Raw genomic sequence first — 15,100 nt, forward strand, 5'->3', positions numbered from 1 at the left:
ATCTGGCACTTGTGTCAGCATCAATCTGTTTAAGGTATTGCTTTTAGCTGCCTCACAGCAGTGTTGCAAAAGGTACAGACTTGGCCAGCTAAGTTGGACTCTTTTTAGACAGAAAAGAAGATGAAAGAAGAAATAAGATATGGAAGAAAAGGGACACGAGGGAGGGAATTACAGCAGACTCACATGTTTAGGATTTGTTGAAGACTGTGGAGGTGGCAGTATCTGTGGTTCCTTCTCTGGCCTCGTCTAGCCAGGACACTTTAGGATCAGAACAACGGAGACCTAGTCTCAGGAGACAGTGGGGGTGGCAGTCATAGTAGTTAATTTTACTCCTTCCAGTGAGTACACCCTCTGCCCCCCTTGAGTGTCTCCCAGATAATGTATCCAGGAAGGCGTGGAAGCCTCACTCCATTAGCCCCTCAAAATACATGTTGATTTCAACTATTTCCTCCCCTTTCTAGGATTTTTAAGCTTGTCATAACACATGATTTTATCAGGAGCCTCAAAGCTTTAGCACTGTTTATAAACAATCTAGTTTACACCAGTCTATTTGTCTCCAACTGTAGCTGACTTTTTATGAACAATTTTTATTTACCAGCGGAGTTGGACTTATCTTGGACAAGTCAGATTACAAGCCTCCACACAACACCACCTACCAACTCCAACTGGATGAGGGCCTCACTGGGCTAGGTTCTGTGGAGTACAATAGTCAGATCACCCGTCTCCATTTACATATGTAGGTTACAGTCTACTAAGCACAGAATTATTTCAGCATGATTGTTCAAGGCCTCTCTCCTATGAAGTGTTTTGGACCCCTCTCAGAGAAGTGTAAGTGTATTTTCAACCTCTGCCCTAACTATCCTGAGAGGGCAAGGTCAGTCACCTCAGATTATTTCAATGAAGATACCCACTCAGATTTCTTTATAAAATACTTCCATTTAATAGAAAAAAATCAGACTGCCTTTTAGACAGTAAAGCACAAATATGGCACCAGTCTTCAACACCATAAGCAGCACACTACAGTGGAATCATTAGGGAAGCCAAGAAAGCCATTTTAAGCAAGATGATAAAAAAAGACAACTTAAACAGTGCTTTATAATGAATGCTAAGCTCCAAGAGATATATATATATTAATTTTACCAGAAACTTCCTTGCAATCACTCAAACCTTTGAAGTAGTTCTAAGGATGATTGAGTAAAAAGCCTAATATTAATTTAAAGTTCTGTACAATAACTAAACAAAAAAGCCATCATGAATGTAAAAAAGATATATACAAAATGTACAAGAAAGCCCAACTCAAGTATAGGAAATGCACAGTCAGTAAGAAATAGAGGCAGGACAAAATCATATTTGCTCATCTTCAGAGGATGCATCATCTTCTGTGGGATCTGGAGTCAAGGGACGAGCTCTGTAGGGATAGGAGAGAATTTTAACTTTCAAAGCAAACCAATATAACTGACAAATATGCTGACAGAGGTTCTTTTAACAGTGCTCTTCAAGGAGCCTCTGACATACAAGACTAAGTAATGTAGACCACTAGAATTAGTGGCCCTTAATAGATCTCCGTATTCTTTTGTACACTGATGAAATATAGTAAGAAACCCTCAAATCAATATACAGTAGCCAACTCACTCTTTAGCAAATGAGCAACCAAAAGGTAAAAGCAGCTTTAACTAACCCACATATAGAGCTCCTAAGAAGCCTTTCTCCTTTGGAAGCTCACTCAAGTGCAGAGGATTTTATGCTGCATTAGGTACCCACCTGAGAGCCTTCCTTGATGGCAGGAATTGGTTCAGCCACCTTCCCTTCTTTATCTAGATCATCACACACCCACCTTCCATAGCTTCTGTGGAGCTGAGAGGCTATCAACTGAAGTTTCAGGTCTGAGCATAGTAAACAAATCTGGATGGATGGATGGGTGTGTGCGCGCGCTCTCCAGCTAGAGTTGCAGGATCTGGGGTGGGGCTGGGGATTGGGGCACGGGGAGAGTGAAGGCTCTGGCTGGGGGTGCAGGCTCTGAGGTGGGGCTGAGGGGGGTTTGGGGTACAGGAGGGTGCTCCGGGCTGAGACCGAGGGGTTCAGAGGGTGGGAAGGGGATCAGGGCTGGGGCAGGGAAGCGCGCGTAGGAGACAGAGGGGACATGCCGCTGCTTCTGGGAGCCGTGCCAGAGCGGGTCAAGCTCCAGACCCCATTCCCCAGCGGGAGCTCAAGGGCCGGCTGCAGCTCATGTGCCATAGTTTGCTCACCCCAGAACTAGATAAGCAACCCTTGCTTCACTGAAGGGTAAAACCCCAGCACAGAGCATCCAGATGAAGAGGTAAAAAACAAGAACACACTGGTCAGCATTTTAAGGAGACACGGCCTTGGAACTGGACCAAAAAGCAACTATCTATAGCATAGATTCTCAGCTTGCCCTTCCCGTATTGCCTCATAGGCTTGGTGTGAAGAGGCTGAGAACTACTAGTCTACTCTACAGTGTACTTCTCTCCCTACACAAAAGTATGGGATGGGTTGCAGGGAGATAAAACAGAGTGGTGAGGGATCTACACTTCAGTCATCCTTAAAGGACCCAAGTTAAAGCCTTTCCTGTTAGAAGTCAGACTCCCCCCAACAAGACCCACAATGTAGTTTCTGCACCTAGCCCAGTTCCCCTAGATCTCCAAGGGGAAATAAAGAACCCGCTTCACAGAGTTAAACATCATACAGCCTCTTATTTTAGTGAACCTAAAAATAAGAGTTCTGTAGTCAGCTGAAATGTGAATTAGTTAGGACAGAGACAGCACTTCAGGTTCTGAAATACGAAATACGCAGACAGTCTCCACAGCTTCCCCGGAGCACAAATCAGAGTTACACCAAGTTAGAATAGCAAAAAAGACTACAGAGTAAGAATGTTCAGAGCAAAGACTTTACCTAAGCATCTTATTGCTAGTTCATCAGTCTTCAGCTGCCTCTGGAAGAGTCAGTGGATTCAAAGATCAAGTTTTATCACAAGAGACTGATAGCCTTTATAGATTAAGCCAGAAAGAGTTGGATGAATCCCTATTAAAAGGTGCTATGAGCTGCTGGACTTTCCTTTCTGGAGGCCATGATCTTAGCTGTTCAGTGATTATTTGCTCTTTGAACAGTGAGCGATTTTTTCCACTTTCATAGCAACTTTTTATACTCTAAACACACTGCAGTTACCCGTATGTAGGAAGTTGCCCCTCTACATATGCATATCTCCAGTAGAACCTCAGAGTTACAAACACCAGAGTTACAAACTGACCAGTCAACCATACACCTTATTTGGAACCAGAAGTACACAATCAGGCAGCAGCAGAGACCAAAAAAAGTAAATACAGTACTGTGTTAAATGTAAACTACTAAAAAAAAAATAAAGGGAAAGCAGCATTTTTCTTCTGCATAGTCAAGTTGCAAAGCTGTATTAAGTCAATGTTCAGTTGTACATTTTTGAAAGAAAAACCACAATGTTTTGTTCAGAGTTATGTACATTTCAGAGTTACGAACCACCTCAATTCCCAAAGTATTTGTAACTCTGAGGTACTACTGTACTGCTGAAGGGAGCAGTATGAACAAAACCAGAGGCAGGGCATAATTATTGTACGATAAGGAGAGTAATCATTTATACAAGAGGAAAATTGTTGGCTTCCCAAGAAGCATTTGCTATTCCAAGCTCTGTGCCTTGCTTTCTGGTAACATTTTCCCATTGGAAAGACTTAATCCGAGGACAGCACTAACATTTATCAGACATCCACTCTCAAGATGGGCCAAAGATGCCAGTCCAAGTATTTTATACAGACAGCCATAGTGCATCCAGCCAAAGGTTTAAACCAGGCAAAAACCTGTTCATCAAAAGGAAGTGCAACTCTAAAGAACACTGTGCACTTTACTGTAATCTATTTACCTTTACCCTGCCCCCGCAAACAATAGAAACGGATGAGACACAACACAAGGCTACCCCCACCCATAGCTTCCTTACTGTGGCCCAAATAATGAACATGAGTTACCCAACTAATTCAGGGTAAGTGTTCAATGAGTAAGCCATTTCAAATAAAAGGATTTCTTGCACACGCCCTACCTCCTGTCTTGATTACTGCAGTCCCTGCCCCTTCTTCCCAACTTGCTTCCCTCCAATCCATTTGAAACAGTCGCTGCAATCTTCCATCACATACCCTTTTGAGTCTAATGTCTACACTGTATTTTGTTTAAGTTTCTTGTCCAGGTGTTCAACTCTGCCCCTTCACTGAATCTACTTCAATCATATGCCACATTGTTTGCTTCTTTCACGGCCAACCTCAGGCCACTTCCTGTTCTGTCCCCTAAGCACAGACACTCCCAGTGGTGCAAGGCTACCAAGGAAGTCATTAAAGAACATTACTATTTTACCTAGGAAAAATAGTTGAGGTAGAAGAACCATAATCTGCTACTTACAAAACAAGCCAGTTTTCACATTTTGTTCTTATGTTTGAGACCTGGAACAGCAATTTAAGACCCAAGTTCTGAAGTCTGCTTTGTTGTCTAGTCTAAGCCTTTAGTAGAGTTAGATATTACACCCATTGAGGCACTCTCTATAGAGTCTTTCAATAGATTAGGTTTACAGGAGCAACAGATTGGCTCACTTCAGTGATCTTTGCCAGCGACAACTGTTCATCAAACAGAAGAGTGAGCCAAAAACGCACCATTCTCCATCAGACAGGATATTGTTTTAAGATGGCATAATCACAGGGGCCAGTAGAAAAAGAGAACTCTTTTGCATTTCTTTGTTCAGTGCGTTAGACGTTTGTTGCTTCTGAGAAGTTTCAAGTTTGCATGTTTACACCATGTACTGAGATCAGGTAGAGCACGAGTAGAGTGACCCACCATACATCCCATTTTGGCCAGGACAGTCCTGTTTTTAAGCCTTGTCCCACCCGTCCTGACTTTTTTGGCAAGAGCAAATGGGACAAATGCCCACTTTTGTCAAAAAACTGGAGGGTGGAAGATCACATGGGGGGAGCAAATGGATATGCCAGCCCCACACCGTGCAAGCGGGGGAGAGAGAAGAGATGGCAGGACTCAAGCAAGCAGTGATGCCAGCTCCTGCTTCATGCAGTGGGCAGGCAGGGCTCAGGCGAGCAGCAACATCAGCCCCGCATTGGGGGGGGAGGGGGGGTCGCACCTCAAGCAGGCAGATGAGGACAGGTCTGGGAAGAGGGGGCTCAGTCCAGCTCCCCATGGTGTCCTGCTTTCCCTTTGGGAAATATGGTCACCCTAAGCATGAGGGGGAAGTCATATCCTTCATGGTGACATCTTTGATGCCAAAATACTCGGTAACAAAAATTAAAAGATATGATCTGTTGATTTTGTACTTTCTCCTCCATAACCCAACTTAACAGAAATGAATCCTTACTTCTTAGTAAGTCTTCCTATTCCACTGCTTCCTGCCTCTTCATCATCAGGCATCTGGTTCTCTTTCTCTGCATGTCTCGAGGACTGCCTGAAGAATTCTCCAATCCCTTTTTGCCAGGCTGGTGTTGGTCTCACAAAAACTGGATTTCCACCAGCATACTTGTTTTCAACTACAAAGGAAATGAGTTTATCAAGCTAGCCATTGAGACAACAGTATGCTGGGCAACCCTGGACACATCTAGTTCAATGATGAAACAATAAATCGCTCACCATAAACCCCTTAACAAACACGGTCGCTAACTGATGTTAAGCTGCAGCTCTATCCCACCCCATTTTCAGACTAATCTCCGGACAAATTACCTCTTAAGTGGAAACACCTCAACTTCTCAGCCAGTAGCAAGTTTTGCAGGCTGAACTATGTCCCGTCGTTGCAGCAAGGTATCAAATCCTTCCGTGGAGAAGGCCCAACCCCATGTTTCGTTATGGTCCATGGGCGATTAACACCAGGCTGCCCTCACTGCACAGCAGGTCTCACTCGGGGGTCCGCGAGAAGCCTTGGGGGCGCCAGGGGCTCACTTAGGGTCGCTGTTATCACCCCTGTCGTGTCTCTACCCCGCTTTCGGGGTCGGGACGCCCCCCCCACCGCGCCGGGTACGGAGGGACCGTTACGCCGGGTACGGAGCGGCCGCGGGGTGAGCGCCCGAGGCAGCCGCAGCTCGGGACAGAGAAGCGAGGGCGGCCTCGCAAGGCTCCAACCCGCCGCGCGACCCCGTCCCCTCGGCCCTGCCATGACGAGCGGCAGCTGGGCCGGCAGGAGCCCACAGGGACCTGGGCCCGAGGAGCTGCGAGGCCTGCGGCAGCCCCCGCCCCGCCGTCCCCCACCCCGGGCCGGGCTGCGCGGCCCCAGCAGCGGGCTCCCCAGCCAGCTCGACACTCACCTTTCTTGGCAGGCGGCGAAGGGCCCGCGTTGGCGCTGCTGGAGCCCAGCGCTTTCCGGGGAGCCCGGGCGGCGACCACTGCAAGGGGAGGGAGCGGTTAGTGCCCGGCGGGAAGCGCTCGGCCCCAGCCCCCCGAGGCCTGGGCGGCCCCAGCCCCCCACCCGCTCCCACCCGCACCTTTCCGGTAGGCCCCGCCGGCCCCGCCGCAATCCGCCTTGGTCCGCACCATGCCGAGGCGAGGGGGAGCTCGGCCCGCGCGCTGCCTGCGGCGGACAGAGCGGGAAAGAGCCCGCGTCTGCACACTCCTCCGGCACCACACAGCTTTTCCCGCGCGCGCCCTGCGGCGCGCTCCTATTGGCCCGGAGCGGAACCAGAACCGACCACTCAGTGGTTCTCTGCGGCAGGCGTGGGCGGGGACTCGCCCTCGCCCCGCTTCCCCACCCCACGGAGGCGGGAGCAGCTGTCGGTGTGATGAGCCAGTCCCGGGGCGGGCAAACTTTTTGGCCTGAGGGCCACATCAGGTTTCCAGAATCGTATGGAGGGCCGGTTAGGGGAGGCTGTCTCCCCAAACAGCCAGGCGTGGCCCGGCCCCCGCCCCCTACCCACCCACCCTCCCTGACAGCCCCCCTGGGACCCCTGCCCCATCCACCCTTCCCTGTCCCCTGACCTCCCCCGACTGCCCCAACCAACCCCTCGTCTTCTTCCTGACTTCCCGCCCCCCCGGACCCCTGCCCAATCCAACCACCCCTTCTCCCTGACCGCCCCCTGCCGCCCCATCCAACCCGCCCCCCTTCCTAACTGCCCCCCCCCGGGATCCCTGCCCCATCCAACCACCCCTTCATCCCTCTCCCCTGACCACCCCTGGAACTCCTGCCCCTGACTGCCCCCCACTACCCCATCCAACCCCCCCTCCTTCCTGACTGCCCCCCCAGGACCCCTGCCCCCATTCAACCCCCCCCCCCGCTCCCCACCCTCTGACCGCCCCAACCCCTACCCACACACCCCCCTCCGAACTCTCCTGCCCTCTATACAACCCTGTATCCGATGAAGCCATGGGGCGTGGCAGGACCCTCAGCTCCCCTAGTTTCAGCACCTATGTCTAGAGTTTGTCTACGCTACACTGGGAATTTGACCAGAATAGCTATTACACAATAGCTCCCTCCATAGACACTCTATTCCAGAATAAACGTCACTCTGTGCTGGTATAATCAGTGCACTTCTAAACTGGAATAATTATTCTGGGGGGAAAATCATTGTTATTCCAGAAGAGAAAGTCCACATGGGAACAGCAGTTACCAAATAGCTTATTCTACAATAACTATTCCAGTCAATTTCCCCATGTAGACAAGCCCGAGTATAGCTGCCAACTGGGAGTGCAAAGGAAACCTTCTGAATGTGATCTGGAGGTAAATCAATGGAGTGGTGTCTTGCTGAATCTTGTAAACTGCCTTGTATAATAGAGTTAAAGAGGTGTTGTAATGGATCTGCAGGTGCCCTGTAATAATACTCCAGAGGGGTAGCTGTGTTAGTCTGGATCCGTAAAAGCGGCACAGAGTCCTGTGGCACCTTATAGACTAACACGTATTGGAGCATGAGCTTTCGTGGGTGAATACCCACTTCGTCGGATGCATGCATTTTCTCTCCAATGTTTTGTCCTATTAACAAACAAACAATACTTATGTTTTAAACAGGCTGTTCTGTCACATTATTCCACTCAGTTGGATCTGCAGGGTTAGAGTTGTTGGTACACAGAGTGCTGTAGTCCAGGTCCTGGTCTAAATTAGAGAATTGAAAAATTCTGCTCCAGGAGAGATGAAGGATTAGGTCTGGCACTAGTAGGGATGCACTTGGAGAGAGCAGTGTATGGGTGCAGCTAGCTCTGTGACCTTGATAGGTGTGAACTGCTCCATTTAGCTCAATGGGGAGATAGGCTCTAAGTAGAGCCATTCAGGGGCAGCTCCAGCCTCTTCCCAGTGGGGTCGGGGGCCTTAGGCAGGCTAGACTGAAAACTGTGGGTTGTGCCTCCCCTCACTACAAGTGAGCCCACTTTCTGTCCCTGGTGACCCCACCTTCTGTCCCTCCTCAGGCAAGTGCCAGCACCACCTTGTCCCCCTAGGCTCCCCTCCAAGCCAGGTCAGAAGCTGGAGCCAGGCAGTGTGGGGCAGCTGCTTGGCTGTGCCAGGGTGCAGGAAGCTGTGCTGCTCCCCGTCTCCTCCTCCTGCCACTGCTGCTCGGAGCACCGGAGCTCTGACTACTCCTCAGCGCCTTTTGACTGCTCACAGCCAATAAGAGATGCCTAGGTGAGGGGACCCAGCTCCAGGGCCACCAGAGCCCTCGGGTAGCAGCGATTGGAGGTGGGGGAAGGACCCTGGGCTAGAGCAAGTCACTGCAGTGTGCCCCAGTGAAGGGGACATAGGCCAGGGTTGCTCTTGGGCCACCACCCAGGGTTCACAGCAGCATTGCCTTCAGAGTTCAGCAGCCAGTGAGCATTCTTTTCATGCTTCATTTTAACTTTTTGAAAAATTGTACTTCAGTATATTTTCAAAAACATCGGTCCTGAGTCTCAACTACCTTGTAACTTGTGACATTGAAGATACCTGTGAAAAGCCAGTGCAAACTAGGAATCACGTTACCACTCTGATTTGGAAGTATTTTATACTCACTTTGCACAAGTACAGATAACGACATGTGGTGGTGTGGCAGTGCAAAATTAGGGCTGGTGTTTATTTTGTTGTCTAAGGCATCAAGCCCCTTGAAAGATGCTAATAAAATAATTAAACAGTAAGTAATTAATAAAATTCACAATTATTCAATGGGATTATTTGTGTGTTCTGGACAGCCCTGTGGGAGACCTAGGTTCCATCTCTGGTTCTGGTCCCTTACTTCCTGAATCACTAAGGAAACCCTATCAGTTTTCTCCATCCCATCTGTAGGGCCCCAAATGGCACTCATGCTTCTGGCCAAGGAGGCTTAGATGGGGCTTTCTTTGACGGGTCAAGTTGCTGCTGAGTGAGATATTCCCTCATCTCTCCAGAGGCCTCTAAACAGCACTCCCAGGACTTCTCCTCTCCTCTCCAGTTTTACACCAAAGTTCAGCCATTGACTTCAGTGGAGTTGTCTTGAGTTACACCTATGTGACAGAAGAATCCGGCCTCTAGTCAGTGATTAACTATGACTATTAAGAGATAGGGAGTGGGCTCCAGAACTGGGTTTCTGGCACAGCATTAGTGCTGCTCCCTGCTGTTGTGAGGCACAAAGATCTGGTATTGTGATTATGGGATTCAGAGACAGAGAGTCTGTTTACTGCTTTCTCTAGTAAAATATGACAGGTTTCAGAGTAGCAGCCGTGTTAGTCTGTATTCGCAAAAAGAAGAGGAGTACTTGTGGCACCTTAGAGACTAACCAATTTATTTGAGCATAAGCTTTCGTGAGCTACAGCTCACTTTCATCGGATGCATTCAGTGTAAAATACAGTGGGGAGATTTATATACATAGAGAACATGAAACAATGGGTGTTACCATAAACACTGTTAAGAGAGTGATCACTTAAGGTGAGCTATTAGCAGCAGGAGAGCGGGGGGGAGGGGGGTGGAAGGTGGTTTGGATGAAAGCTGGTGTAGATAGTCAAGAAACTCTCTGAAAAAGCACAAGAACAAATCCGCACAGACACACCCCTGGAACCCCGACCTGGGGCATTCTATTTGCTACCCAAGATCCATAAACCTGGAAATCCTGGACACCCCATCATCTCAGGCATTGGCACCCTGACAGCAGGATTGTCTGGCTATGTAGACTCCCTCCTCAGGCCCTACGCTACCAGCACTCCCAGCTATCTTCGAGACACCACTGACTTTCTGAGGAAACTACAATCCATCGGTGATCTTCCTGAAAACACCATCCTGGCCACTATGGATGTAGAAGCCCTCTACACCAACATTCCACACAAAGATGGATTACAAGCCGTCAGGAACAGTATCCCCGATAATGTCACGGCAAACCTGGTGGCTGAACTTTGTGACTTTGTCCTTACCCATAACTATTTCACATTTGGGGACAACGTATACCTTCAAATCAGCGGCACTGCTATGGCTACCCGCATGGCCCCACAGTATGCCAACATTTTTATGGCTGACTTAGAACAACGCTTCCTCAGCTCTTGTCCCCTAATGCTCCTACTCTACTTGCGCTACATTGATGACATCTTCAACATCTGGACCCATGGAAAAGAAGCCCTTGAGGAATTCCACCATGATTTCAACAATTTCCATCCCACCATCAACCTCAGCCTGGACTAGTCCACACAGGAGATCCACTTCCTGGACACTACGGTGCTAATAAGTGATGGTTACATAAACACCACCCTATACAGGAAACCTACTGACCGCTATGCTTACCTATGTGCCTCCAGCTTTCATCCAGACCACACCACACGATCCATTGTCTACAGCCAAGCTCTACGATACAATCGCATTTGCTCCAACCCCTCAGACAGAGACAAACACCTAAAAAGATCTCTATCAAGCATTCTTACAACTACAATATACCCACCTGCTGAAGTGAAGAAACAGATTGACAGAGCCAGAAGAGTACCCAGAAGTCACCTACTACAGGACAGGCCCAACAAAGAAGATAACAGAACGCCACTAGCCATCACCTTCAGCCCCCAACTAAAACCTCTCCAACACATCATCAAGGATCTACAACCTATCCTGAAGGATGACCCATCGCTCTCACAGATCTTGGGAGACAGGCCAGTCTTTGCTTACAGACAGCCCCCCAACCTGAAGCAAATACTCACCAGCAACCACACACCACACAACAGAACCACTAACCCAGGAACCTATCCTTGCAACAAAGCCTGTTGCCAACTGTGTCCACATATCTATTCAGGGGACACCATCATAGGGCCTAATCACATCAGCCACACTATCAGAAGCTCATTCACCTGCACATCTACCAATGTGATATATGCCATCATGTGCCAGCAATGCCCCTCTGCCATGTACATTGGTCAAACTGGATAGTCTCTACGTAAAAGAATAAATGGACACAAATCAGACATCAAGAATTATAACATTCAAAAACCAGTTGGAGAACGCTTCAATCTCTTTGGTCACTCGATTACAGATCTAAAAGTTGCAATTCTTCAACAACAAAACTTCAGAAACAGACTCCAAGGAGAGACTGCTGAATTGGAATTAATTTGCAAACTGGATACAATTAACTTAGGCTTGAATAAAGACTTGGAGTGGATGGGTCATTACACAAAGTAAAACTATTTCCCCATGTGTATTCCCACCCCCCACTGTTCCTCAGACCTTCGTGTCAACTGCTGGAAATGGCCCACCTTGATTATCACTACAAAAGCTCCCCTGCTCTCCTGCTGGTAATAGCTCACCTTAAGTGATCACTCTCATTACAGAGTGTATGGAAACACCCATTGTTTCACGTTCTCTATGTATATAAATCTCCCCACTGTATTTTCCACTGAATACATCCGATGAAGTGAGCTGTAGCTCACGAAAGCTTATGCTCAAATAAATTTGTTAGTCTCCAAGGTGCCACAAGTCCTCCTTTTCTTTTTTCTAGTAAAATAGAAGCTTCTTTCTAAACAGTCCTAAGATAATGGAGGAAGATCAACGTCTGTGTGCAATTCAAAGGGCACTGGTGGCACAAGGAAACTAACTCTACTAAGAGCCGGCACACAGCCAACACAGGGGTGTGCACTTCCTTTAACTCTTCCACCGCATATGAGGAGTATGCTTGTCCAATACCTTCATGCACCCAGTCAAGCCCCGCCCCACATCACACAGCTGCAAGTGCCCTGACTCTACCCTGGCGCACATGCAGAGAAGTGCCTGCCTAGTTGCAACTTCCCTATTACTACCTAACCCACTCCCAGTAAGTGCTCACTCCTGACCTCTCTCCCTTCAGATTATGGATCCCTGACACCACACTCACCCTCCTGAAGATGCTGAACCCTCTCATTGCCACTCCCTCCTTCCCACCTAATGGATATGTTAGCATAATTTAAGCATTTCTATTGCACCAGCTTTGTAGTATCTAGGCCCCAAATGCAAAGCCCCATCCCGGTTATCTGGAAAGGACACTGCGCTCCCCTATTCTTAGGTTTAGCCACTGCTGGGAAGTTTTGTGTTTTGGATTTTCTAAATTCATTCTTCTGCCCTCTTTATGGGTGGGGGAGGGGGCGTTTGAGTAAAATGCTGGAGTTTGCCATTGGCTTCAATAGGGCCCAGATTCTCCACTTTGGGAAGAGGTATGCATTTCAGGGTTGGGCTCAGTCTGACACCTTGGAATTCCAGTCAAGGCCCCTCTGATAAAAAACACTGCCCTTTTTTCTAGAGGTTCTACCTGGGCTCTGCTAGCTGCAGCATCCCACTGAGATGAGCTGTCTTGGTGGGTTGCAGATGGAAGGGGAGCAGTCACTGGCTCCCTCATGTTTAAGCTGTTGAAGATTCAGACAGACATCCTGATTCCCCTCCCTTCCCAGATGCTGAGCTATCCCACAATACCTCCATGGACTAGCTCATATCCCCATTCTAAATGCAGAACCATCCTACAATCCCTCTCCCTTTCCTAGTTGTTGAACTCTCCCACAGCAACTGTTGGGATGGTGCCAAATTGGTGTGGCCATACTCAATGAATGGTGTGAGCATAACTTGACATGACTTAAACATGGTTGAAGGGCTGCAGAGGATCCTGGGAGCAGAGTCCCCTTAAGCAGAACCAGATTTGCTAAAGGACTGGCAAAACCTGCATGTGCAATCAATATTGAACCGATTGGTCGGCAAGTATGGGCCATGCAAAAGTAAACATCACATGCATAAAGTTCCAGCAAGGAGCATAGGTCGACCTGGTTATAGTGACCTTATAGCATCACGCAGAGAGCCAAAGTGGATGATTGATGAGTGAGTAAACGTGGAGTGATCTTCATTCAGTACCACCCCCCAGCCCGTTCTAAAATACTAATCAGATAAAATTAATAACCGCATGCCCACTGGGCATGCTTTTGAGACATGTGACTCCTTTGAGGAAAAAGTATAAAAATCAAGCAAATTAAATTACTGTTGGGGTTCCTTAACTGACCCTTGAAGAAGCTGTTTGACAGAGTAGCCAAAACTCTGCTCCGTGGGCTTGAGTAGGACTGTGACTGAATTGGCTCGTTAGCACGGACCCCTCCCCCCCCGACTTGGTAAGGCAACTCCCATCTTTTCATATGCTGTATATTTATACCTCTCTACTGTATTTTCCATTCCACGCATCTGATGAAGTGGGTTTTAGCCCATGAAAGCTTAAGCCCGGATAAATTTGGTAGTCTCTAAGGTGCCACAAGGACTCCTCACTGTTTTTGCTAACAGACTAATGCGGCTACCACGCTGAAACCTGTGACCAGAGGGGTTTCCTGGCTAAGGACTTGCCTCGAAGAAATCCAAGATAGACCAGAGGGCTGAGGAGACCAGACCTGGAGAGAAGCAGCATCCATAGAATTGGTAATCACCTTCTCTGGTTGCCAAGCAGGAGCTGTGTGAAGCTAGCGCAGGGCCTGTTTGTGTATGTTTGTGAAAGAGAGGCTCACTAAGAAGAATGTATAGTTCTTAATGTCTAACATAGGAGTTATATTCTTAACATAGGAGTTATGTTCTTTATCGCTTGTGTAATTCCTTCTCAATAAACTGCTGTGCATTGAAGATATTTACTGTGGACCTTTTTCACTGATAGGACAGTAATTTGCGCCACTGGGAGCCAGTAAAGATCCATTTCAGGGGTAGTAGTAGCCCCTGGTGCCAACACAGCCATCCCAGACAAGTGCATGTTCCTCTTCCTCCTCTGTGCAATCTGATTTTCCTTCTCCCAACTGCCAAATCCTCTCATGTCACTCCTCCTTTAGACAAAACATCCTAATCCTCTCTCTCAGCTGCTAAATCCTCCTCCCTTACCCCTCCGACTACTCCAGATGAGCATCTTGATCCACCACCCAGCTGCCAAATGTCCCCAGAACAGCAACCCACACAGACCAATGTCATCCCCATACACTGACAGCCTTGCCTTTCATCCTTCTGCTTCATGTACATGGTTCTGGCTCATCCTCCCACACTAGAGCTGCACAACATTAGCACATCGATCCGGATTCCCCCTACCCCCAACCCCACTGCTCTATTGACAGCATTGCTTGCTGGAGTCAGGGATGTAGAACGCCTGGGAAATATCAGACTAGAAGTTTTCAGAATGCCCCTCAAGCAGCCCAGAAGGAGCAGGACACAGACATGGGAACTGAGGAAAAACAGACTAGTGCGGGATGCACTGACAGGAAAGCTTCATTCCTAAGCAAAGTGAGGAGGAGCCGCTGCACAAAAGGAGATAGTGAATGCATTTATTGGATATGCTCTAGGAACCAAGCCTCAGGAAGCAAGACCTGGTCTACACTACGACGTTAGATGGACATATGCCATGTTAGGTCAAATTTATAATGTGTGTGTCTATACTACTGAGCCCTTTCCACCAACCTAAAGAGCTTGAAAAATCAACGCCTGTACTCAGTGGTGAGCTGGAGCCGGTTCGCACCGGTTCGCTAGAACTGGTTGTTAAATTTAGAAGCCCTTTTAGAACCGGTTGTTCCGCGAGGAACAACCAGTTCTAAAAGGGCTTCTAAATTTAACCAGCCAAAAGTAGCACCTTAGGCGCCGACTCCACGGGTGCTCCAGCCCTGGAGGACCCAAGAGGAAAATTTGGTGGGTGCCGAGCACCCACAGGCA

General features: G+C 48.2%; 1 protein-coding gene across 2 annotated transcripts; it reads right to left on the reverse strand.

Moving 5' to 3' along the window:
• Positions 1-916: 916 nt before the first annotated feature.
• PCLAF (PCNA clamp associated factor) lies at positions 917-6,877 on the reverse strand. Of its 2 annotated transcripts, none has more exons than XM_075132941.1 (4): positions 6,553-6,877; positions 6,327-6,404; positions 5,390-5,558; positions 917-1,408 (listed from the first exon to the last, which is right to left on the reverse strand). In XM_075132941.1, the coding sequence occupies exons 1-4, from the start codon at positions 6,842-6,844 to the stop codon at positions 1,345-1,347; spliced, it is 603 nt and encodes a 200-aa protein (XP_074989042.1). In that variant the 5' UTR covers positions 6,845-6,877; the 3' UTR covers positions 917-1,344. The 2 variants fall into 2 exon arrangements, with proteins under 2 accessions (XP_074989042.1, XP_048722935.1); XM_048866978.2 differs by having other exon boundaries at positions 6,504-6,661.
• Between the last annotated feature and the right edge of the window lie 8,223 nt (positions 6,878-15,100).

This window comes from Caretta caretta, chromosome 10 (assembly GCF_965140235.1).
Source record: "Caretta caretta isolate rCarCar2 chromosome 10, rCarCar1.hap1, whole genome shotgun sequence".
Taxonomy (NCBI): Eukaryota; Metazoa; Chordata; order Testudines; family Cheloniidae; genus Caretta; species Caretta caretta.